At 35.1% G+C, this 26,008-nt stretch overlaps 1 protein-coding gene across 21 annotated transcripts in view; it reads right to left on the bottom strand.

Annotated features, from left to right (window-relative positions):
• Positions 1-26,008, bottom strand: part of Spn85F (Serpin 85F) — a 59,103-nt gene that overhangs the window by 821 nt on the left and 32,274 nt on the right. For 19 of the 21 annotated variants that reach the window (XM_067759532.1, XM_067759534.1, XM_067759540.1 and 16 more), the window contains one exon: positions 14,783-14,918. In XM_067759532.1, the coding sequence (XP_067615633.1) occupies positions 14,783-14,918 (136 nt within the window). Of the gene's footprint in view, positions 1-14,782; positions 14,919-26,008 lie in introns of those variants that run through there. The other 2 variants (XR_010948562.1, XM_067759545.1) reach the window with 1 other exon arrangement.

The raw sequence follows: 26,008 nt of genomic DNA, 5'->3' as shown, positions 1-26,008 counted from the left end.
GCAAATTACCCAAAAAAGGTGGCGATTGAAAAAAAATTATATTGCGATTGGATGAAAGAATAAGCGAAATCAGTGATGAAAATCCTTTAGTAGGTTCTAGGGGCATGAACAGTCCATTGAAATGATTCTTACCTCATACTTAAGTTGAGAATATATATACGTATGAGGAGGGTTTGAAAAATCACTTGGGCTTACATTCAAACATCTGTTGTTTATTTACGAAATTATACAATAGCGTCTGAAATGTTAATTTTGTTTTCGGTTTGACATTTCCTAAAGTTGGCGGCCCTATCCAAATCTAGTCCCTTGGAGTGAATCACATTGTTTATAGCCTATCAACCAAGTTTAAAGATCGCCTACACGTTACGGCTCCTTTTACAAATATGAATACATTGGCACATATATTAACCTGGGTCGATTTGTATGGACGAAAGTTAACCGATATCACGCCATCGATTTTTCGATAGGATTTGGGCTCAGGAAAAAAAGTTACACCACGCATACCCAAAAAAATAATTTTCGAGGCTGCCAAAAAAAATGGCGAAAGGGTAAATTTTTCGACCAAAACACTCCCCAAAAGCCAAAATATATTTTTTTTTTCAAAAACATATTGTACAAACGTTGCACATAGGTAAATTTTAAACATTTAGGCGGCCATAATTGAATTTCTGAAAGTTGCCACAATTACAAAAAAAAAAGCTTAAGAGTCGACAGGGGAACAATAATTCTACGCCTTCCCATCCATCGCATACCTAGCATTATCTGTCAAGTAATCGCCATTTAGCTATTTCTGAAACGCGTGTTATGGCTTTTTTTTAACCTATGTGAAATCGCATGTTTTAACGCGAATATTTTAAGTTTTAAGACAATTGAATTGAGTAATTGTGATGGATTCTGATATTTCAGGTAAATACTAACATTATTAATGGTGTTTGTGATTTTTAAAAGTCATAAATTGATAAAGAACCTATTTTATTTAGGATGTTAAAAAAATGGTGTTGGTGTTCAAAACCAGTTTTATTATGTTTCCAAGTCCGTCCAAGTGAAAATTAGTTTTGAACATGGTACTTGGAACAATTAGCTTGCCAACTGCATTAAATTTAGCTGCAGATACTTGCAGATAGGGGGTTAGATAGAGGGTTTGATACACCCTTGTTGCTGTAGAACAAGAAAAATAGCCTCGCTGCGCAGAAATTTTTAAGTGTTACACAGTATATATCTACTTTTCTTTTTGTACAGCAACAAGGGTGTTTCAAACCCTCTATCTAACCCCCTATCTGCAAGTATCTGCAGATAAAATTAAATATAGATATTTTTAAAATAACCGATTAATGACACAAATTATTATAATTTTTCATTTATTATCATTATCATTTTAAGAAGATATAAGCAATAAAATATTTTTGGCCCCCTAAAACTTGAAAATCTACCTATGTGCGCCGGCGCGCTGCCCACGCCACCGCCGCCGATAAAGTGATCGGCGTAAACCTCTACTAAGTATAAGAACATGTCTATATAAATTGTATATTTTTTATTTTTAATTGTATATATCTAAAGGACCACTAATTGTCTGTAGGACCTTAGGCATATCGATGCTTAGAGGTGGATGACGTGGAAAGTTGCTTACCACAATGCCATTAAAATAAAATAAATATAAAGTTGCCGGCAGCGAATGATACTAGCTCCGAGCTAGCGTAGAACTTTTGCTAGTTCTGTCTACAGTTACTTCTAATTCTGCCGCCTCGCAATGCTTTCAACCGAAACTTTTAACATTGTTCTTTGCAGCAACTGGTTCAGTCGTAGGTGGTTCTGAAATAGTTGCTGTCTTCGATTAATTAATTACTTACTTACTTACTTAATTGGCGCTTAACCGTTTAAACGGCTATCGCCTTCCAACAAGACCAATTGGTGCTAATTGGTCACACCAACGGAGTTCAAAACGTTTTCCACCTGGTCCTTCCAATGGAGTGGGGCCGCCCTCTTCCTCTGCTTCCATAGGCGGGTTCCGATAGAAACACTTTCTTAGTCGGAGCGTCATCTTTCATTCGCATAACATGGCCTAGCCAGCACAGTCGCTGCGTCTTAATTCGCTGGACTATGTTGATGTCTGCGTAAAGCTCGTACAGCTCATCGTTAAATCTTCTTCAGTACTCGCCATCGCCAACGCGTAGAGGTCCATAAATCTTTCGAGGAACTTTTCTCTCGAACTCTGCCAGAGTCGCTTCATCTGATGTTGTCATGGTCCATGCTTCTGCACCATATAGCAGGATGGGTACGATAAGTGACTTGTAGAGTATGATTTTCCTTTTTCATTTCCCTACCTAGTCCAAAGTAGCATATATTGGCAAGAGTGTTCCTTCGCTGGATTTCATAGCTGTTGTTGTTGTTAGTGTTAATGCTTGGGAACGTAAACGAAGTCTTTTACTATTTTGAAATTATGGCTACCAACAGTAGCGTGGTTGCCAAGGCGCATAAGCGCTGACTCTTTGCTCGATGACAGCAGGTACTTCGTTTTGTCCTCATTCACCATAAAACCCATCTTTACCGCTTCTTTTTCCAGTTCGGAGTAAGCACAACTAACGGCGCGAGTGTTTAGGCCGATGATATCAATGTCACCAGCATATGCCAGTAATTGCACGCTTTTATAGAATATTGTTCCAGAGCGATTAAGTTCTGCAGTTAGTATAATTTTCTCCAGCATCAAATTAAAGAAATCGCACGATGGGGGTCATCCTGTATGAAACCTCGTTTAGTTTCGAACGGCTCGAAGAGGTCTTTCCCAATTCTGACTGCGCTGATGAGGCAGCTCCTTTTCGTGCTGTCGAAGGAGGCTTTAAAATTGACGAAGAGATGATGTGTGCCGATTCTTTTTTCGCGGCTTTTTTCCAAGATTTGGCGCATTGTGAAAATCTGGTCGATGGTAGATTTACCAGGTCTGAAGACGCAATGATAAGGTCCAATCAGCCGGTTCACGGTGGGCTTTAATCTTTCGCACAATACTTTTGTCAGGACCTTATACATATGCGATATTAAGAAGGCTGATTCCACGATAGTTAGATTCCAATAGTTGGGCATAAACTCGTTCGAACATATTTTGCATGTGCCTTACCAACTCCTTGCCATCGAATTTTAAAAGCTCCGCAGGCAATCAATCAGCACCCGCGGGCTTTTTTTTTTTAATCTGGTTATCGCTATTCTTACTTCGTCATAGTCAGGTGGGAGGACAATAATTCCAACACCGTCGATTGCGGGCTCGCTTTCTTCATCTTTCCTGGGCGTTTCACCGCTCTCTCTTTCTGGGGGCACAAATAAGTGTTCAGTCCATAATCTAAGTGCACTCTGGACATCGGATATCAGGTCGCCGTTTTCGTTTTTGCAGGAGTTTGGTCCAGGCTTTAAACTTTCTGTCTGTCGCCGAAATTTTTGGTAAAATTAACGGGCGTTATTTCTAATAGATATCAGCTCAAGCTCATCGCATTCACACCTTTCTTCTTTTTTCTTTCTTTTAAGGTATCTCGCTACCCTTTTTATCTCCCGGTAGCGTCTACACACTCTATTTGTTGCGTTCGCTTCTAACGTAGCCCTGTAGGCAGCGTCTTTTCTTTCGGTTGCGGCATTCTTCGTCGTACTAGTTGCTTCTCCGGGGTCGCGGGTAACCGATTTTTTCCCCGGCGGCGATACGAAGTGCTTTAGATATATGCTCTCAGAGAGCAGGTGTAAGAGTCGAGTGGCGAAATCATTTGCAGTCTATTGCGATTGCAGCCTTTTGACGTCTAGTTTTTATTGTTTTTTTTTTTTTTTTTGAATAAGATATGTGAGCTTAAAAAATCCCATATAAAAAAATGTTAAGAAAATGCATAATTACATCAGATTCCGTCATTTGCTACGGAACGGCCAAAATCACTTAGGCGGTTAAGCGCTAATTAATGATGATAATTATTATTGGTTCCATAGATTCATCCTGCAAGTGTTTACAGATTTATGTTTGAAGTCATTATTTTTCATGCCTAAGGCTGGGTGCGTGATTGCCTAAATTTTAGATACATAAACTAATATTCTACTGGAACTTTCCAACACTGCAATAAATTAGGAAAAAACCTATCAAGACTGTGCGAGTTCATCTCACAACCCCAATTGTTTATTTCTACTTAGAAAATAATAATAAAATGGAAATTTTCAATATCTATGTATTCTTAAACAGAACAGGTTTCAAGGAGTGTCCACGGAAAGTAATTATCCCAAGATAGCAGTACAAGAATACGCAGCGGATCCATTTTATAAGACTTGCGTTGCATAGTGGAGCACATGCACAGGGACGTTTGCCACAATCTCGGATTGAATACTGTGATGTTTCCACGCCTCCAATAGCTTTTTTTTAGACCAACAAATCCACTTAACTTCAAAATATTTGCAGATTGTGATCCATATTTGAGAAGCGGGATCCCATTCTTGTGCCGCCAACATCAGCGCGAATAAATTTGAGCCCACCACTACGTACAATTAATCGGATCTTAACCGTAGCATCGATCATCGCTTTCTGATCTACATGTGACTTGAATTGAATGGACAAGAGCCATTTATTCGCACGTACAAATTTATAAACAAAATAAAATGAAAAATCAAAATTATTTTTGTTTTTGAAATTTGACATTTGAATTTAAGAGCGGAACAAAATACTCCGATTGGAATAAAGTCTGAACACTGCGTCAGCAATGAAACATGTTGTCAAAGGCGTGACGTCACGCTTTATTTCCCAGCCAACTATGATTTTTTGTACATCAAAAAAAAGTTTTTGCCACATCAACTAAATGATTTTTGGACTAAGAGCTGACCATATATGTAATACTCCTATATTGCTAATTGAAAATGCTCGCAATGTGTTTTGAATTCGAAATCAAAACGAGATAGCCCATAAAATTTTTGTGATTGTAGCAGCATAAGTGTCACAAGAAAAAATTTAAATTTAGGTACATTCGATTATTGAATACAAAAACGTTTAAACAGCAATATATTGGCACTCTAACCAGCCACATATTGTTTCAAATAATATTTTTCTAGTTATTTGGTAACATTTCAATACATTTCTGATAAATTTAATGATGATTATAAATTTTAATTATTTAATTATTCAATATCAAAGAGTAGCTTTACTGGCTTTTTTCGCTGCAAAATTTTTATAATAATGTTACGAATTTACTTGCAAATCCTCTTATTTGCCCTTCTGCTAAGTTCGAATCACTAAACTGTTGAATAAATAACTCCAATATGTAATAATGCAAAATGGCCTTTATTAAAGTACTTCACAATAACGCTCAAACTGTGCAACGAATAGCTTGCTTAATAACCAAACTGATTGATAGCTCAAATGAAACTCCTACTATTCAAAATAATACTGCTCTTGCTCGCTAGATAGCGTCTTAATCGAAATGTCAAATCAAACTGAATTCCAGCGCCTCTACAATTGTCGCGTTTTATACTCTTTGATTTCAACTTTCGCATCTTCTAGGCGCTTCCAGAATCTACTAGTCCAGTAGCTCTCAAACTTCTCAGCTGTAACTACAATTGCACAATTTTATAGTTTTTCTCATTGCATACTTATAGGAGTATCTCAGATATATGCATGTGTTTGTGCATTGACTCTCCGCTGCTCGTATACGTACATGGTACATCTATGTAGACGCAGTTATTGTTTCGTTTATGTAGATACATAATGATTGAATTATTGATGTGCATTCACGTCACTGCTTAGCATCGGCTTAGAGACGATAGCATCGCTCAGTGCTGCTAACCTTCGTTACAATAATATGAAAATTTAACTGTCTTGCCAAAACGGATTCAACACAAAACGTGGCAAGTCCTGAAACTCGCTCTTGAGATGAACACGATCTATGAAAGTTTTTGATTCTTGAAAGGACGCTGAAAGAACGTTCTACACTAGCTACAGTGACAGGTATAGTGCAAAAGATACTTAAAGCAACAAAAATGTTGGGGAAAATCGTATACAGATTTTGAACATATGTAGATGGCATTTAGCAATTCCAATGGTGACAGACCTTTATCAAAATTTGCTTCGTAAATGTGTTTCAAGTGATATATTTCGCATTCTAAGCTTTGAGAAATGCCCGACTTGTCTTTCGACAATTTTGCTGCGCTCGCCCGACCCGTAGTTTCATCCATGTCTTCAAATTGCCACAAAAACGAAAACGTCTCGCTCACATTTCTCATAGCTGCAAATCGTTCAGTAATTCCAGTGATTACCGAATCAACGGTCACCCGGAATGTATTCTTTTTAAAATCAGACTCTGAATCATCTGTCATCATCACATTTAAATTATCTTCAGAACGTCTTTTGGGTTTTCTCTTTCGAATGTCCGGATACTTTGGCGAGATGTTCAATTGAAAGCACCTGTTTTGCATTCATTTAAAATTGTTTCCCAATGGTTCCTGATCAACTTCAAATCAGCTAATAAGGCATCTAGATGTCGGACTTCAACATCTATGGTGGCTTCTATATCTTGGAGGACCTCGTTCCTTTCATTAATGGTAGTCAGTATTTTGAACCAAATTGAGGACAGCAAGATACATTCGAACTTGTTGATGTACTTGATAATGCCGGTAACATCTCCGTATGCTTGCGTAGTCAAATTTGGCTTTTGGCTGAAAGACTATGAAGAGAGCTCGGTACATTTTTTTTGAGGATGTCCCATCGTTGTGGAGTGCTGCTGAAAATGGTAAAATATTTTTGTACAACTCCGAAGAAAGTAATTGCAGCCGTACAACATTCTGCAGCATCAACACCACATAAATTTAGACTGTGGGTTGCACAAGGCGAGTAATCAGCATTCGAGTTTTTGTCGAGAATGTGACGTAGTGCTCCGTTGTAAGCTCCTTTCATATTGGTGCCGTTATCGTAGTCTTGTGCACGACAACTTTCAATCAAGTATGGCAAATTAGATCAGCGATTTTCTGACCAGTTTTTTGGTTACAATTCACGAAAGCCAAAAACCGTTCTTGAATTTTAAGGTACTGTTGCTTTCGAATCGAAATGGAGTTAGCGCAAAATTAACGTAGTCAACGTGACTAGCATCAGGCATAGCATCAACGATAATAGCAAGATACTTGGCTTTCTTGCCTTGATCTAATATAGTTTCCCTCACGTGCTTTGCACAAATTTCTATAAACTCGTTCTGAATGTCTGGGGCAAGATAGTGAACTTGTAAACGTTTGTGCTGCTGTTGTGAAATCCTAGCTTTCTCCAAATGATCTCTAAGTATGGGATCATATTGGCTTATGAGATCTTAAATGCCCAAAAAAAGTCCATCCTTTCGTTCACCAAGATATATACTTTCGCCTTTGAAAGCTACGCCTCTTTCACCCAAAAATAAAATAGTGTCCAAAATTATATATAAAATTTCTTTCCACTTTTGAGTTTCAGTGATTAGCTGGTCATTGATAAGTGTATCAATTGTAGCCTCCTTTTGAATTAGATTTTGTAAAGGTGGCCATATAATATAACATTTAATGTGATATTGAGTATTTTCGTGTGATGACAGTTTATCGTATAGCTTCTTCCATACCTGGAATTTCGAATATCCGTAGAACAAATTTTAGGTCGATTTAAAGTATTGGTGCTTAATAGACGACATGGTAGGCAATAAAAAGCATTGCTACTGGCACTCCACACTAACCAGTCACGCTTCACTTTCTCTCCATTTGGCAAGATTCTGTTTAGCAACGAGGTTGGAAATGCCTCGTCATGACAATCACGTGGAAAAATAACAGGACAGTTTTGATGACCTCGCCGAATTATTTCGTTGACTTCTTCAGATCGCAAAAACTCATTATTCACGGTACCGATATCGAAGTCGTTTAAATAATCTGGACTTTGATACAGAGTTGGTGGTATTGTTGGAAGATTTTTTGAAGATGAACCTTCATCAGTGTCGCCACGAAAACTTTACGATTTCGGATTCATCTAAACAGACATTTTTGTTTGATGTTTTTATTGTCTTCACAGGCCAAGGCAAAAAATCATTATCAATATTCGTTGCTTTTGAAATTCGGCTTAAAATTTGCACATGGAATAACTAAAGACTCTCCTGAATTAAAAAAAAATATCTTAGTACCTCAAAATCGCGGGCCCCTGTGAAACACATTTTTGTTTGATGTTTGTTTCATTATCAATATTCGTTGCTTTTGAAATTCGGCTCAAAATTTGGACATGGAACAACTAAAGACTCTCCTGAATTAAAAAAATTTCTTAGTACCTCTAAATCGCGGGTCCCCTGAGAAACACATTTTTGTTTGATGTTTATTTCATTATCAATATTCGTTGCTTTTGAAATTTGGCTTAAAATTTCCACATGGAATAACTAAAGACCCTCCTGAATTAAAAACAAGTAAGAACGGGACTGTTTTCGGCTGTGCCGAAGACTTCATACCTTTCATGAATGGGGCTGAACAATAATCTTATCCCGTTCGTAATCTCCGAATAATCGGATGTATAAGATAAGAAATATATAGTGAACAGATCTACATACCTTAACGATTTTTAAGATAAATATAAAATAAAAAACAGGTAGGTACTTTGTGTGAGGATGCAAAGTTTCAGGTTTTTTGTGGTCTGCGTGTAAAAATTATGACTACGAATTACGTATTTCAACAATATATGACGTAAACGTAACTATTTGATGAAATTTGATGAATTTTGAAGCTTCTAGCCGTAAAAAGGGGGCAAAAATTAGAGCTTATATGGGGTATATAATATATATACCACCGATCTCTATGATTTTTTCAGACAACAATATATGCTATACACGTAAGCATTTGGTGAAATTTGAACATATCTAAACGATTTTTAAGATAAATATAAAATAAAAAATAGGCAGGTAATCTGTGTGAGGATGCAAAGCTTCACGTTTTTTGTGGTCTGCATGTAAAACCTATGACTACGAATCACGTATTTCAAAAATATATGACGTAAACGTAACTATTTGATGAAATTTGATGAATTTTGAAGCTTCTAGCCGTAAAAAAGGGGTCAAAATGACAGTTTATATGAAGTATATAATATATATACCACCGATCTCTATGATTTTTTCAGACAACAATATATGCTATATACGTAAGCATTTTGTGAAATTTGAAGCTTCTAGCTGTTAAAACGGGGCAGAAATTGCGCAAAGTTTCTTATCTGAACAATCGGTTGTATGAGATATATACTATGTATACCACCGATCTCAATGATTTTTTCAGACATCAATATATGCTATACACGTAAGCATTTGGTGAAATTTGAAGCTTCTAGCTGTTAAAATGGGGCCGAAATCGTAAAAAAAATATATACTATATTTATATACTATATAAACCATCATATATATATTATATATATCACCGATCTCTATGATTTTTTGAAACAACAATACATACTATATACGTAAGCAATCGGTGAAATTTGAAGCTTATAACTGTTAAAATGGGGTAGAAATTGCGAAAAGTTTCTTATCTGAACAATCGGTTGTATGAGATATATACTATATATACAACCGATCTCTATGATTTTTTCAGACAACAATATATGCTATATACGTAAGCAATCAGTGAAATTTGAAGCTTATAGCTGTTAAAATGGGGTAGAAATTGCGAAAAGTTTCTTATCTGAACAATCGGTTGTATGAGATATATACTATATATACAACCGATCTCTATGATTTTTTCAGACAACAATATATGCTATATACGTAAGCAATCGATGAAATTTGAAGCTTATAGCTGTTAAAATGGGGTAGAAATTGCGAAAAGTTTCTTATCTGAACAATCGGTTGTATGAGATATATACTATATATACAACCGATCTCTATGATTTTTTCAGACAACAATATATGCTATATACGTAAATATTCGGCCACCGTGGTGTGATGGTAGCGTGCTCCGCCTATCACACCGTATGCCCTGGGTTCAACTCCCGGGCAAAGCAACATCAAAATTTTAGAAATAAGATTTTTCAATTAGAAGAAAATTTTTCTAAGTGGGGTCGCCCCTCGGCAGTGTCTGGCAAGCGCTCTGATTGTATTTCTGCCATGAAAAGCTCTCAGTGAAAACTCATCTGTCTTGCAGATGCCGTTCGGAGTCGGCATAAAACATGTAGGTCCCGTCCGGCCAATTTGTAGGGAAAAATTAAGAGGAGCACGACGCAAATTGGAAGAGAAGCTCGGCCTTAGATCTCTTCGGAGGTTATCGCGCCTTACATTTATTTATTTTACGTAAATATTCGGTGAAATTTGAAGCTTCTAGCTGTTAAAATGGGGCTAAAATTTGCGAAAATATATATATATATACTATATATATATACTATATATACCACCATATATATACTATATATACCACCGATCTTTATGATTTTTTCAGACAACAATATATGCTATATACGTAAGCATTCGTTGAAATTTGAAGACTCTAGCTCTTAAAATAGGGCAGTAATTACGAAAAGTTCCTTATCTGAATCAATCTGTTAAATTGGGTAAGATATTACAAAAATCCTCTTTTTCTGAAAAATCGGTTGTATGGAGGATATATGCTATAGTGGTCCGATCCGGTCGGTTCCGACAAATGTCTAATCGGACACCCAAATACACCCGCTCACCAAATTTTATCAAGATATCTCAAAAATTGAGGGACTAGTTTGCATACAAACAGACAGACGGACATGGCTAAATCAACTCAGCTCTTCAACCTGATTATTTCGGTATACTTAATGGTGGGTCTATCTATTTCCCTTTAAGGACTTACAATTTTCGGTTTCGTGACGAAATTAATATACCATTTCATTTTCATGAAAGATATAAAAATGTTTTGGTACCTCTAAATCGCGGGCCCCCTGAGAAACACATTTTTGTTTGATGTTTATTTCATTATCAATATTCTTTGCTTTTGAAATTCGGCTTAAAATTTGCACATGGAATAACAATATGGATAAGATTGAGAGTAATAGTGGGGTTTAGATTTGGATGAGAGCAAAAGCGGGTAGATTTATGGAGGGATGAAAGGGATAGGGAAATTGAATGACCCGATTATGGTTAACTAGAAAATACAGAAGGGAGAGGAAATAAGAAAGGACGAGGTTTAGATAGAGGAGATAGATAGAGAAAGTCAGAACAATGCCTGTCGGGTTTGACCATACGTCTGGGAGTATTTCATGTTTGTTTAAACGTTTCCAGGGCTAGTCAGAGCTTTTTAAAATAATGCCAGAATTTTTTCTCGCCATCTGGTAAACCTATAAGCTCCGATTTGTTGAAGCGCCGTTACTGTAAAACCTCTGCTGCTATATATTTTCACACCATCCACCTATATTTGCTGAATGAGCCTACCTCAACGCTTGGCTTGCATAGATAAATATTGGGTCTTGGGACCATATAATGTCAATCCCAAGTTTTCGTATTATAAGTCTCCCAGATACTAATCCGCAACTTCTGATATTCTTACAAATCGCCAATCATCTCATTTGCTTCAGCAGTATGTTTCCATATTCCTCAGTTGTAGACAATATGATACTCTGAAGATCCAGCAATTCAGCTCCGTTGACTAAAACTTTTCCATTTTCTCTCAGGAAAAGGAAATAAACCGTACCACAAATGAAATACAGACTACAGGCGTTATTTTTCTGCACGTTACTCATATTTTAGAAAGACATATTTGTAGTATTTTTTTATGATACTGAAAAAATGCTTGCCGCATATAAGTCAAGAAGCAACACTTAAATTTATGAGGGCGAGTATTGTCAAATGCGACTCCATTTTGCAATATTGACTTCACCTGTCCGGTTTATTGCATAATGATTCCTGCATATTAAATAGATAAGACAGTAGAGAAAACTAATGACATTTGGTCACCTCCTTAATATTTACAAAAAAAAAAAATTTTGTTTGGGCCACACACCATAACAACGTCTTCAGGAAATAAAAAAAACATTTAATTGAAAAGAGTTCTCAAAAATTATTGAAATTAAGAGAAATTCAAACTCTTATATCTATCGCCTTAATATATACTTCAAGGAAATAATTCTGTTAAAGTATTTTTTTGTTTGTGAAATAAATTTTTATGGAATTATTAATTACAAAACGTATCGAACTACATACTTACTTCTTGGCGATAGATGATAAAATTATCAGAAAATTTCTGGCAGGGATAGGTTATGAGAAAATCTTAATTTATGTGCATTGTGAATTCATACAAGTGAAAAATCTTTCTATTCCTCCATTACTATACCCAGCTGTCAAATAATAGTTGACAGGGAGAACGGCTGTCGCGAATGGCCAGAGAATGGAAGAAAGGTTTGTTTGAATTGCCCATTTGTGTTTCAAATCAGCTTTTCTTTTAATTGTGTATACAGAAAATCAGACTACATATTGATTTTAATTTCTAAAATCTAGTTATTAGATACAATATGAGCAGCCAGTTAAGCAAACATTTGAAAATTTGTAAATAATTCACTACGCCCGTCGTTTACAAAAATGATTGGAAAACAATATTGGCAAATGATTTAAGTAATCGAACAACGATTGAACAGGTGATCGAGGCTGTTTAATATTGTGAACGTTTTTTTCAAATCTTCGCACTTGTATGCATTCACAATGTTTATGTGTCTCGTACAAACAATTTAATTATTACTATATAATTATTTTTCGAATAAATTTATATATTTTTTTTTTTGTTATTTTACAAGTACTACCAAATGTCGATTTTAGTTATTTTTTTAATAGTCGTAGTTTTGCTGAAATTTCATATTGATCAATGTAACCACAAAATACGATAATTTTTATTTTGGATTTTTCACAAAATAAAAAAAAAAAAAAACAGGTTTCTATATTTATTTAGACATGTGCTAAACAATATTAATGTACTAAATACTTGGTCTGAAAAATTTTATAAATAGTTTGCCTTTAGTTCAAGTTCAGAAAATTACAATTCAAGTTCAGAATTTCCAATTCATGTTCAGAGAGTTACAATTAAAATTCAGAAAATTCCAATTCACGTTCAGAAATTCCAATTTAAATTCAGAAAATTACAATTCAAATTCAGAAATTTATAAGTGGGGTGTTATTTTTCAAAATTTATTCCAATTCATACTATGTACGTAATGTAATACTTATATGTTATTTGCGGAAGTGTTGATGCTTCGTTGGCAATGGTGGCTTGGATATACTGTACCCCAAGTTTTTTCCAAGGCGTGTTCATCCCGAGGTAACAAATCAAACGGAGGATAACTCTTAGCAACAAGTGCATGAGGACGCTCCGGCCATGAAAGTACTTCAGTCGATACCGCAGTTTGGAAGCAGTGGAAAAGTGAGACCTCCACAGAGCTGCGAGAAGCAGGTGGAGGAAGACTTGATCTGAGCACACAGTACATATACGTTACTTGCGGCATTGTGGACGCTCCGCTGGATGTCCTTGTAACTGACTTCTTTTGAGAGGAGGAAAGGGAAGAGAGGAAAGCGTTTTTTCTTAGCTATCTACTTCATGTTAGCAAAATTGATTTAAGTGGGTAAAGAAGTCCAATGCTTCCTTGACAGATAGTAGGCCTTCATATCCATGTATCAAATTATTAGCGCTAACATTTACCATCTTATATACTTTTATTTCCATTAAATAAATGTAAGGCGCGATAACCTGAGAAGAGATTTTAGGTCGAGCTTCTCTTCCAATTTGCGTAGTGCTCTTTTAATTTTTCCTACAAATTGGCGGGAGGGGACCTACTTGTTTTATGCCGATTTCGAACGGCATGTGCAAGGCAGATGACTTTTCACTGAGAGCTTGTCATGGCAGAAATACACTCGGAGTGTTTGCCAAACACCGCCGAGGGGCGACACCGCTTAGACAAATTTTCTTCTACCATTTCCCAGTTGAGTTCAGTTCAGTTTCTAAACTTGAATTGTAATTTTCTGAACTTGAAATGAAAATTCTGAACTTGAATTGTAATTTTCTGAATTTAAATTGAAAATTCTGAACTTTAGTTGTAATTTTCTGAACTTGAATTGGAAGCTTTGAACTTGAATTGTAATTTTCTGAACTTGAGATGTAGTTTTCTCAACTTGAGTTGTAATTTTCTGAACTTAAATTTGAATTTTTGAACTTGTATTGTAACTTTCTGAATTTGAATTGTAAATTTCTGAATTTAATTTGGAATTTCTGAACTTGAATTGTAATTTTCTGAACTTGAATTGGAAACTCTTAACTTTAGTTGTAAATTTCTGAACTTTAATTGTAAATTTCTGAACTTAAATTGGAAATTCTGAGCTTCAATGTAATTTTCTGAACTTGAATTGTACTTTTCTGAACTTAAACTGAAAAAGGTGTAATTGAAAAACCCTGTTTCTAAAATTTTGAGGTTGCTTTGCCCGGGGCGAGAACCCAGGATCTTCGGTGTGGTAGGCGGAACGCGCTACCATCACCCCACGGCTGCCGTTTGCATTGCATAAAATTCCTGAAAAACTTTCTGAACTTGAATTGTAATTTCCGAATTTAAATCGTAATTTTCTGAACTTGAATTGTAATTTTCTGAACTTGAATTGGAAACTCTGCATTTGAATTGTAAATTTCTCAACTTGAATAGTAAATTTCTGAATTTAAATGGGAACATCTGAACTTAAATTGTAATTTTCTGAACTTGAATTGTAATTTTCTGAACTTGAATTGTAATTTTCTGAACTTAAACTGGAAAAGGTGTAGCATTTGTCCTCCGTTTGTTTGTTGTGCCAGATTCATTAATATTTTAATATCTACTTACGCTTTAATTGATTGATGGGATGCGTTCGTATACTGACGTTGATCGATTGCTCAATGTGTTTCACATAAATGACCTTTTCGTCTGTCATTGGTCTTAAATCTGCACGATTGGGCTCGAAAATGTCACAGACACCCATCTGTAATTTAAAAATTAAAGGTACCCAGCTTATTGTATATTCGTCTACGTGGAAAATACATCTATTACAGCAATATGCTTACAATATCGATTAATTAATTTTATTAAAGAACTAAAAAAAGTGGCTGAGTAACAGATTTGAGATTGTATCCATGTGTTTTCTTTGACTTTTCCATGGGTATGGTCATCAGTTATTTTACCAGAAATAATACAAAATCTGAAGTCAGATAAGATTGCGTAAAGCTGGTTTTATGTCAAGTAGTAAAAGCGCCGTAGATATGAGGGTGGTGCTCTTGACTACCATACCGAAAACACTTTATTTAAAGAAGCTTAAGTCGAGATAACTGAATATTTTTTGTAGTGCTAGCGTTATTCTCTTCTTGAGAATAGAAGAAAGTGTAGATGGCTCTTGGAGTTTTCGAGCAAGCATATTCCAGAAAGACTTATGGTCCTGTACGTGATAGCGACGACGTTTATCGAAGGAGGTTTAAATAGCTGTATTATCCTTACGCAGATAAGAAGATAGTACATGGAGTATAATCGCAAAGGTTTCGCCGGCTAGGTCATGCTGTGCGAATGGACGAAGACGTTTCAATCAAGAAAGATTTTTCATCGATCTAGTGCTCAAATCGGCGTCAGTTATCGAGAAACAGGGATAGCAGTGTGATTTGTCACGAAACGGCCAAAATCGCTTAGGTGGCTAAGGGTAAATTACTTAATGATGATGGCAATGATGAAAATAGAGTGATCAAATTCTAGTAACTCAAATAAATAATTATTACATAAATGAAAAAAACTATCTTCGAAGTTACTCTTATGTCTGGTATATTATTTTGCACTGGTCGATAAAACAACTTAATTGGAATTGTTTTCGGATTCAGCTTTAAGTTTTCTTCATAGATTGCTTTAATAAGGTTACTGTATTATATTTTATTTGACTTAACTTAAGATTGCTTTAGTTGATCCTCGACCAATTTTAACATTGCACCTGCGATTTTCTTTTTGAGAATGATTGAGGAATACTTGCCAAAGCTATTCTGATATTCCATAAAATCGAAGAGTGGGCACTTTTTATACTCAGCTGAGCAGAGCTCGCAAAGTATATTAATTCTATTCGCATAATGGTACCCCGTAACGGCATAAACTAATTGAGATAGATATAGACTTCTATATATCAAAATGATCTGGGCGAAAAAAGAATTTCATTAGGCATGTCCGTCCGTCTGTCCGCTAACACGATAACCTGAGTAAATTTTGAGGTATCTTAATGAATTGGTATGTAGGTTTCTGGGCACTCATCTCAGATCGCTATTTAAAATGAACGAAATCGGACTATAACCACGCCCACTTTTTCGACATCGAAAATTTCGAAAAACCGCAAAAGTGCGATAATTCATTACCAAAGACGGATAAAGCAATGAAACTTGCAGAATAGAAAACTAGTAAAATTTTGGACAATGGGCGTGTCAAGGCCAGAACAACAATTTTTTTCCTAATGATAATTATTGTTATTTTTTAATTTTTCTAAATTTGAAAAATTGTATTTTGTTTTTGGAATAGATGGCGCAACACTGAAAAATATAGTTGGTAAAAAGGAATAGAAGTAGCAATTTGCCAGTCAAACAAACCACCGCTGTATAGCTAAATGGTTATAGCGCAGCGTGCCTAAAGGGTACTGATGATGAAGGCTTAGCACCCTTCGAAATGGATCTATCTGCGCAGCTATGGCAAGTTGTCTGAAACATTTTCTACTCACTATTACAAAATACAATTTTTCAAATTTAGAAAAATTAAAAAATAACAATAATTTTCATTAGGAAAAAAGTTATTGTTCTGGCCTTGAGCTCGAATCGAACCTTGAATCATTTATCAATAGGTCGATAAAAAGAAAAACAATTGTTTACTAAGCTTAGTTCACGTACTTATTTGAAGTTACTTTATCATGGTATTAAAAATGGGCGAAATCCGACTATGACCACGCCAACTTTTTCGATATCGAAAATTTCGAAAAACGAAAAAAATGCCATAATTCTATACCAAATACGAAAAAAGGGATGAAACATGGTGTTTGGATTCGTTTTATGACGCGAAATACAACTTTAGAAAAACTTTGTAAAAGGGGTGTGACACCTACCATGGGATGAAACATGGTGTTTGGATTCGTTTTATGACGCGAAATACAACTTTAGAAAAAACTTTGTAAAATGGGTGTGACACCTACCATATTTAGTAGAAAAATGAAAAAGTTCTGCAGGGCGAAATCAAAAGCCCTTGGAATCATGGCAGGAATACTGTTCGTGGTATTACATATATAAATAAATTAGCGGTACCCGATAGATGATGTTCTGGGTCACCCTGGTCCACATTTTGGTCGATATCTCGAAAACGCCTTCACATATACAACTACCTTTTTTTAAAACCCTCTTTAATACCTTTAATTTGATACCCATATCATACGAACACATTATAGAGTCACCCCTGGTCAACCTTTATGGCGATATCTCGAAAAGATGTCCACCTATAGAACTAAGGCCCACTCCCTTTTAAAATACTCTTTAATATCTTTCATTTGATACCCATGTCATACAAACACATTCCAGGGTTACCCTAGGTTCATTTTCATACATGGTGATTTTCCCTTATTTTACAAAGGATGAAGGTACACACCTGCTCAAAATAATAGTTACACAGCCTTCCTTCAGTTTCAAAACAAGATAAATCCATTTTATTAATCAATATTTTGAAAATAAAACACCCTTTTATCCTTATCCTATTTATTAATGAAAATAAGCAAACTTCACATTAAAGTAACGAAAAACATATTACTAGATTTGATTAAGCGGTCAATACTTTTTATATATATACGTAATATAAATAGGCTGCAAATGACCAAAATTTTGCTTTAGTGCAAGTCAAAGACTCCACTATTCAAGCCCTACGTTTCGCTAATCTTCTTAGCTTCTTCAGGGGCAGACTGCATTTATTAAATAATAGTATAATACATACACCACAAACAACAACGTTGAACATGAAACATGAAAATAGAAAATTATATGATATTGATTAAAGTCTGGCAGGTGTCTACGGATATTTCAAAACAAGTTTATTGAACACATTCCCATAATTGGTCTTTGTTTGAGAATGTTTGACCTACCAATTTCTTTTTTAAATCTCCCCACAGGTTTTCAAACGGATTTAAGTCAGGGAATTAACTGCGCCACTTCAAAACATTAACATCATGGTCCTCAAAGTATTTCTTTTAAGACTTCAAAGATGATAGCAGCAGAAATAGGCAACGTAGTTAGTGCACAAACGGTTAGCAGGCGCTTACACAAGGCTAATCTACTCGGAAGAATAACCAGAAAAGTTCCACTAATGCGAGCGAAAAATTTAAAGACACTGTTAACTTTTGCAAACGAGCATTTGGATTGGTCAGGACCTGAGGGATCGAAAATGTGGAGAAATATACTCTGGAGCGACGAAACAAAAATAAATTTGTTTGGAAATGATGCGGAAAGGAGTTCCACTTCCGTTTCACAAAAAAAACTATGGAGGTGGAAATGTTATGGTATGGGGGTGTTTTTCTAGGCATGGGGTAGGTTCTATATGCAGAGCAACCAATAAAATGATAGCTGTGGAGTAAAAGGACATACTAGAAAATGTCATGCTACCCTATGCTGAGGAAAAAATGCAATTAAGTTGGATGTATTAGCAAGACAATGACCCAAAACATACATCTAAGCGGGTCAAGAAATCCTTTGAGGACCATGATGTTAATGTTTTGAAGTGGCCTAGTCAATCCCTGGACTCAAATCCGATTGAAAACCTGTGTGGAGATTGGAATGTCAAACTTCCTCCAAGAAAGACCAATTATGGGAATGTGTTCAAAAAACTTGGTTTGATATCCGTAGAAATTGCCAGACTTTAATCAATAGCATGCCCAAAATAATGGTTAAATTAGTTCAGAATGGAGGTGGATATACTGGTTATTAACTAAGCAATGTTAAATGTGTAAAAGAAAAGTTGTGTTTCATATATTTTTTTCATACCTACTATCTCATCAAAATTGTACCTATTTTTATGAGCAGGTTAGTTTCGGCCAAATAATGTTTTTAAATAATAACTAATATGATTATTTGTTGCCGATCAGTTTAATTCATATAATTTGTTTATTCGTAAGAAGCAGGTCTGATCTAGTTTATGTGCGGTGCGAATAAAACAAAGTTTTTTCCAACTTGTAGCCCAACGTTTCGCTAAGATTTTCTTAGCATCTTAACAAGTCCCGCCCCAGAAGATGCTAAGAAAATCTTATTCATAAGAAGCTGGTGCTTGCCAGAAGTATGAATGTGCTAAAATTAAAATGTTTGCGTTCTAACATTAATATTATATTTTATCCAAAACCGATTTTTTTATTCGTGGAAATAACTTTTTTTTTCAACCGCATTCCAGAATTTTCAATTCAAGAATTGTATTGTGGTTTCCCGCAAAAAGAAGCATCTGGCCACGATCCCCTTCTGAGGAATTTTCTTCAACAAATTGCTTAGAAATTTATCTGCGTCTACGCGACGAGAAGAAAAACCCGACTTACCGCCAAGATGTACGGAAGAGATACGATCTACTAATAATAACAATTTGGTGTTATATAAATATATCTGAAGAGATCAAAGGGCCAATTACTCATACTTAGCATAGACTTGACTTGACTTGAGAACTGTCACTGACAGTTTTGTTAAATGAACATTGCATGTTACTGATTACTCAAAACTTAGCAACACTTAACTTGACTTACAAGTCTGTTGAATTTTGATTTTCTATGTAAGCTCTAAGTGACGTTTACATTTGAGATGCCATTTGTTGGTTTCCATTTCATTTTGACATTTTTTCATACAAATTGACATTTATTGATTATGATGCCAGATTGTATGCGCTAAGTGGAGTATAATCGTGGCTAAGTTGCCAAGTTTACGCCAAGTCAAGTCAAGTCTATGCTAAGTATCAGTAATGGGCCCTTAAGGTCTAGCTTTCCACCTTGTAGCCCAACGTTTCGCTAAGATTTTCTTAGCATCTTAACAAGTCCCGCCCCAGAAGATGCTAAGAAAATCTTATTCATAAGAAGCTGGTCTGATCTAGTTGATGTGGGGTGCGAATAAAACAAAGTTTTTTCCACCTTGCAGGGTGGGTGCAAGGGTGACTCTATAATGTGTTCGTACGATATCGGTATCAAATTAAAGGTATTAAAGAGGGTTTTAAAAGGGAGTGGCCCTCAGTTGTATATGTGAAGGCGTTTTCGAGATATCGACCAAAATGTGGACCAGGGTGACCCAGAACATCATCTGTCGGGTACCGCTAATTTATTTATATATGTAATACCACGAACAGTATTCCTGCCATGATTCCAAGGGCTTTTGATTTCGCCCTGCAGAATTTTTTCACTTTCTTCTACTTAATATGGTAGGTTTCACACCTATTTTACAAAGTTTTTTCTAAAGTTGTATTTCGCGTCATAAAACGAATCCAATCACCATGTTTCATCCCTTTTTTCGTATTTGGTATAGAATTATGACATTTTTTTCATTTTTCGTAATTTTCGATATCGAAAAAGTGGGCGTGGTCATAGTCGGATTTCGGGCATTTTTTATACCAATACAAAGTGAGTTCAGATAATTACGTGAACTGAGTTTAGTAAAGATATATCGACTTTTGCTCAAGTTATCGTGTTAACGGCCGAGCGGAAGGACAGACGGTAGACTGTATATAAAAACTGGGCGTGGCTTCAAACCGATTTCGCCCTTTTTCACAGAAAACAGCTATCGTCCTAGAAGCTAAGCCCCTACCAAATTTCACAAGGATTGGTAAATTTTTGTTCGACTTATGGCATTAAAAGTATCGTAGACAAATTAAATGAAAAAGGGCGGAGCCACACCCATTTTGAAATTTTCTTTTATTTTTGTATTTTGTTGCACCATATCATTACTGGAGTTGAATGTTGACATAATTTACTTACATATATACTGTAAAGATATTAACTTTTTTTTAAAATTTGACTTAAAAATTTTTTTTTTAAAAGTGGGCGTGGTCGTTCTCCGATTTTGTAAATTTTTATTAAGCATACATATAGTAATAGGAGTAACGTTCTGCTAAATTTCATCATAATATCTTCAACGACTGCCAAATTACAGTTTGCAAAACTTCTAAATTACCGTCTTTTAAAAGTGGGCGGTGCCACGCCCATTGTCCAAAACTTTACTAATTTTCTATTCTACGTCACAAGTGCAACTCACCTGCCAAGTTTCATCGCTTTATCCGTCTTTGGTAATGAATTATCTCAATTTTTCGATTTTTCGAAATTTTCGATATCGAAAAAGTGGGCGTGGTTATAGTCCGATATCGTTCATTTTAAAAGCGATCTGAGATGAGTGCCCGAGAACGTACATACCAAATTTCATCAAGATACCTCAAAATTTACTCAAGTTATCGTGTTAACGGACGGACGGACATGACTCAATCAAATTTTTTTTTCGATACTTATGATTTTGATATATGGAAGTCTATATCTATCTCGATTCCTTTATACCTGTACAATCAACCGTTATCCAATCAAAGTTAATATAATCTGTGAGCTCTGCTCAACTGAGTATAAAAATAAAAATGCGAGAGCAGTGAGAATTAAAAAAAAATTTTTTAAACCAAATTTCGGCTGTCACCGGTTTTACCTTGTAATATTTGTATCATGGTTTTTACTGTTTCTCTCTAAACAGCTAAATTTTTAAATTAGAACATTATTTATTAATGTTATTTTCCTAAGGATATCAAAATGTGCAAATTTTCCAATTTTGTGTTAGAAGTTGCGTTGGATTACCCTTTAGATTCTTTAGGTTCTGCTGGTTCTACTTAAATCTACAGCTTCCTACCTTACATGGAAACCCCAATAATATGCAATGCCGCTTTCATGAATGTATAATTGAATCACATAAAACTGGGCCAGAAAAATAAATGTGGCACATTCATGTTTCTGGCTGGCAACAAATTAATGCTGTTCTTGTTTGTATGACATATTCCTTGATATGGCTCAACAATTTTTGAAAAAAAGTAAGAATAGCACACATTCGTACTCATATTTACTAATAATTTTAATTATATTAAATATTTAATTATATCTATAATAATTAAAAAAATGTTGTTCGGCACTACTTTACTGATAATTACTGTGCTATAAAAACGCTATCCGAAAAAAGGTAGTCGGTGTTTAATTGAAGGCAAACCAGTTTATTCGAAACCGTTGCCAATCGCCGAGGCAAAACTAAAAGACTTGAGAAAAATGTGCCAACAACTGGTTATACTAAAAGAATTCATTCTTTTTATAAAAATCAAAAGGGCAACAGTGAGGTTCGTGACGCTTTACCCGAACCCAACATTTCAGAAGATTCTGATTCCGAAAATGACAACTAGTTCTAAGTTTGCAATAATATCTTACATAAAAACACATTAGTGTATATGAAATTTAATTTAATGTGTAACTTTTCATTTACATACTTTCTACGAGTCACAGCCACGGATGGTCCCAAGTATTGTGATGCTCTGAACCCGAATCCGCCAACGGAATTGGCCTGCAGGCATTTTTTACGTCTTTCGAAGTTAAGGCCATACCATGACAGTTGGGAAAATTCTTATAGCGTATTCCGCCTCAGCGCATAAAAAGGCAAAGAAAACATGAGCCGCATTACGTTATCCGACTACTTTGAATTTTTTTGTATAGCTGTCTTAACAAAAAATTAGATCAGTTTTTAAAACTTTTGTTGTTCCAGAAAAATGAATGTGCAAAAATCTCGGAGAATAAAAGGGATGCGAGCAAACCAGTTATCGCAGTTGAAAGAGCATATTGTGAATATACTTTATTGATACATTTTTACATTAAAAACTAATACTCGATACTTGAAACTCGATTTCCCAACATTTTAATTTTAGCACATTCATACTTCTGGCAAGCGGGCGACGATATAACCGAACATTACATACTCAGCTGACTGCTTAGCTGCGTTGGTTTCGCAGGGTTTCGTAGATGGTTTATAAGTGGTTTTTAATTCCATATCACATACGTTTAGGAAATATCGACCAAATTGTAGACCAAGGGTGAGGTTTTTTGGAACGATATACACACCTGCTCAAAATAATAGTTACACAGCAGTCCTCCAATTTCAAAACAAGATAAATCCATTTTATTAATCAATATTTCGAAAATAAAACACATTTTTATCCTTGTCCTATTTATTAATGAAAATAAGCAAATTTCACATTAAAGTAACGAAAAAAATATTAGTTATTTTGTTTATTCATAAGAAGCTGGTCTGATCTAGTTTATGTGGGGTGCGAATAAAACAAAGTTTTTTCCACCTTGCAGCCCAACGTTTCGCTAAGATTTTCATAGCATCTTCTGAGGCGGGACTTATGAAGATGCTAAGAAAATCTTAGCGAAACGTTGGGCTGCAAGGTGGAAAAAACTTTGTTTTATTCGCACCCCACATAAACTAGATCAGACCTGCTTCTTATGAATAAACAAAATAACTAATATGTTTTTCGTTACTTTAATGTGAAATTTGCTTATTTTCATTAATAAATAGGACAAGGATAAAAATGTGTTTTATTTTCAAAATATTGATTAATAAAATGGATTTATCTTGTTTTGAAATTGGAGGACTGCTGTGTAACTATTATTTTGAGCAGGTGTGTATATCGTTCCAAAAAACGTCACCCTTGGTCTACAATTTGGTCGATATTTCCTAAACGTATGTGATATGGAATTAAAAACCACTTATAAACCATCTACGAGACCCTGCGAAACCAACGCAGCTAAGCAGTCAGCTGAGTATGTAATGTTCGGTTATATCGTCGCCCGCTTGCCAGAAGTATGAATGTGCTAAAATTAAAATGTTGGGAAATCGAGTTTCAAGTATCGAGTATTAGTTTTTAATGTAAAAATGTATCAATAAAGTATATTCACAATATGCTCTTTCAACTGCGATAACTGGTTTGCTCGCATCCCTTTTATTCTCCGAGATTTTTGCACATTCATTTTTCTGGAACAACAAAAGTTTTAAAAACTTATCTAATTTTTTGTTAAGACAGCTATACAAAAAAATTCAAAGTAGTCGGATCACGTAATGCGGCTCATGTTTTCTTTGCCTTTTTATGCGCTGAGGCGGAATACGCTATAAGAATTTTCCCAACTGGTCATGGTATGGCCTTAACTTCGAAAGACGTAAAAAATGCCTGCAGGCCAATTCCGTTGGCGGATTCGGGTTCAGAGCATCACAATACTTGGGACCATCCGTGGCTGTGACTCGTAGAAAGTATGTAAATGAAAAGTTACACATTAAATTAAATTTCATATACACTAATGTGTTTTTATGTAAGATATTATTGCAAACTTAGAACTAGTTGTCATTTTCGAAATCAGAATCTTCTGAAATGTTGGGTTCGGGTAAAGCGTCACGAACCTCACTGTTGCCCTTTTGATTTTTATAAAAAGAATGAATTCTTTTAGTATAACCAGTTGTTGGCACATTTTTCTCAAGTCTTTTAGTTTTGCCTCGGCGATTGGCAACGGTTTCGAATAAACTGGTTTGCCTTCAATTAAACACCGACTACCTTTTTTCGGATAGCGTTTTTATAGCACAGTAATTATCAGTAAAGTAGTGCCGAACAACATTTTTTTAATTATTATAGATATAATTAAATATTTAATATAATTAAAATTATTAGTAAATATGAGTACGAATGTGTGCTATTCTTACTTTTTTTCAAAAATTGTTGAGCCATATCAAGGAATATGTCATACAAACAAGAACAGCATTAATTTGTTGCCAGCCAGAAACATGAATGTGCCACATTTATTTTTCTGGCCCAGTTTTATGTGATTCAATTATACATTCATGAAAGCGGCATTGCATATTATTGGGGTTTCCATGTAAGGTAGGAAGCTGTAGATTTAAGTAGAACCAGCAGAACCTAAAGAATCTAAAGGGTAATCCAACGCAACTTCTAACACAAAATTGGAAAATTTGCACATTTTGATATCCTTAGGAAAATAACATTAATAAATAATGTTCTAATTTAAAAATTTTGCTGTTTAGAGAGAAACAGTAAAAACCATGATACCAATATTACAAGGTAAAACCGGTGACAGCCGAAATTTGGTTTAAAAATTTTTTTTTTAATTCTCACTGCTCTCGCATTTTTATTTTTATACTCAGTTGAGCAGAGCTCACAGATTATATTAACTTTGATTGGATAACGGTTGATTGTACAGGTATAAAGGAATCGAGATAGATATAGACTTCCATATATCAAAATCATCAGTATCGAAAAAAAAATTTGATTGAGTCATGTCCGTCCGTCCGTTAACACGATAACTTGAGTAAATTTTGAGGTATCTTGATGAAATTTGGTATGTACGTTCTTGGGCACTCATCTCAGATCGCTTTTAAAATGAACGATATCAGACTATAACCACGCCCACTTTTTCGATATCGAAAATTTCGAAAAATCGAAAAATTGAGATAATTCATTACCAAAGACGGATAAAGCGATGAAACTTGGCAGGTGAGTTGCACTTGTGACGTAGAATAGAAAATTAGTAAAGTTTTGGACAATGGGCGTGGCACCGCCCACTTTTAAAAGACGGTAATTTAGAAGTGTTGCAAGCTGTAATTTGGCAGTCGTTGAAGATATTATGATGAAATTTAGCAGAACGTTACTCCTATTACTATATGTATGCTTAATAAAAATTTACAAAATCGGAGAACGACCACGCCCACTTTTAAAAAAAAATTTTTTAAGTCAAATTTTAAAAAAAAGTTAATATCTTTACAGTATATAAGTAAATTATGTCAACATTCAACTCCAGTAATGATATGGTGCAACAAAATACAAAAATAAAAGAAAATTTCAAAATGGGTGTGGCTCCGCCCTTTTTCATTTAATTTGTCTACGATACTTTTAATGCCATAAGTCGAACAAAAATTTACCAATCCTTGTGAAATTTGGTAGGGGCTTAGCTTCTAGGACGATAGCTGTTTTCTGTGAAAAAGGGCG

This window comes from Eurosta solidaginis, chromosome 1 (assembly GCF_040869045.1).
Source record: "Eurosta solidaginis isolate ZX-2024a chromosome 1, ASM4086904v1, whole genome shotgun sequence".
NCBI classification, from domain to species: Eukaryota; Metazoa; Arthropoda; class Insecta; order Diptera; family Tephritidae; genus Eurosta; species Eurosta solidaginis.
The sequence above is the reverse complement of the archived record's forward strand: the minus strand, read 5'-3'. Positions and strand labels throughout refer to the sequence as shown.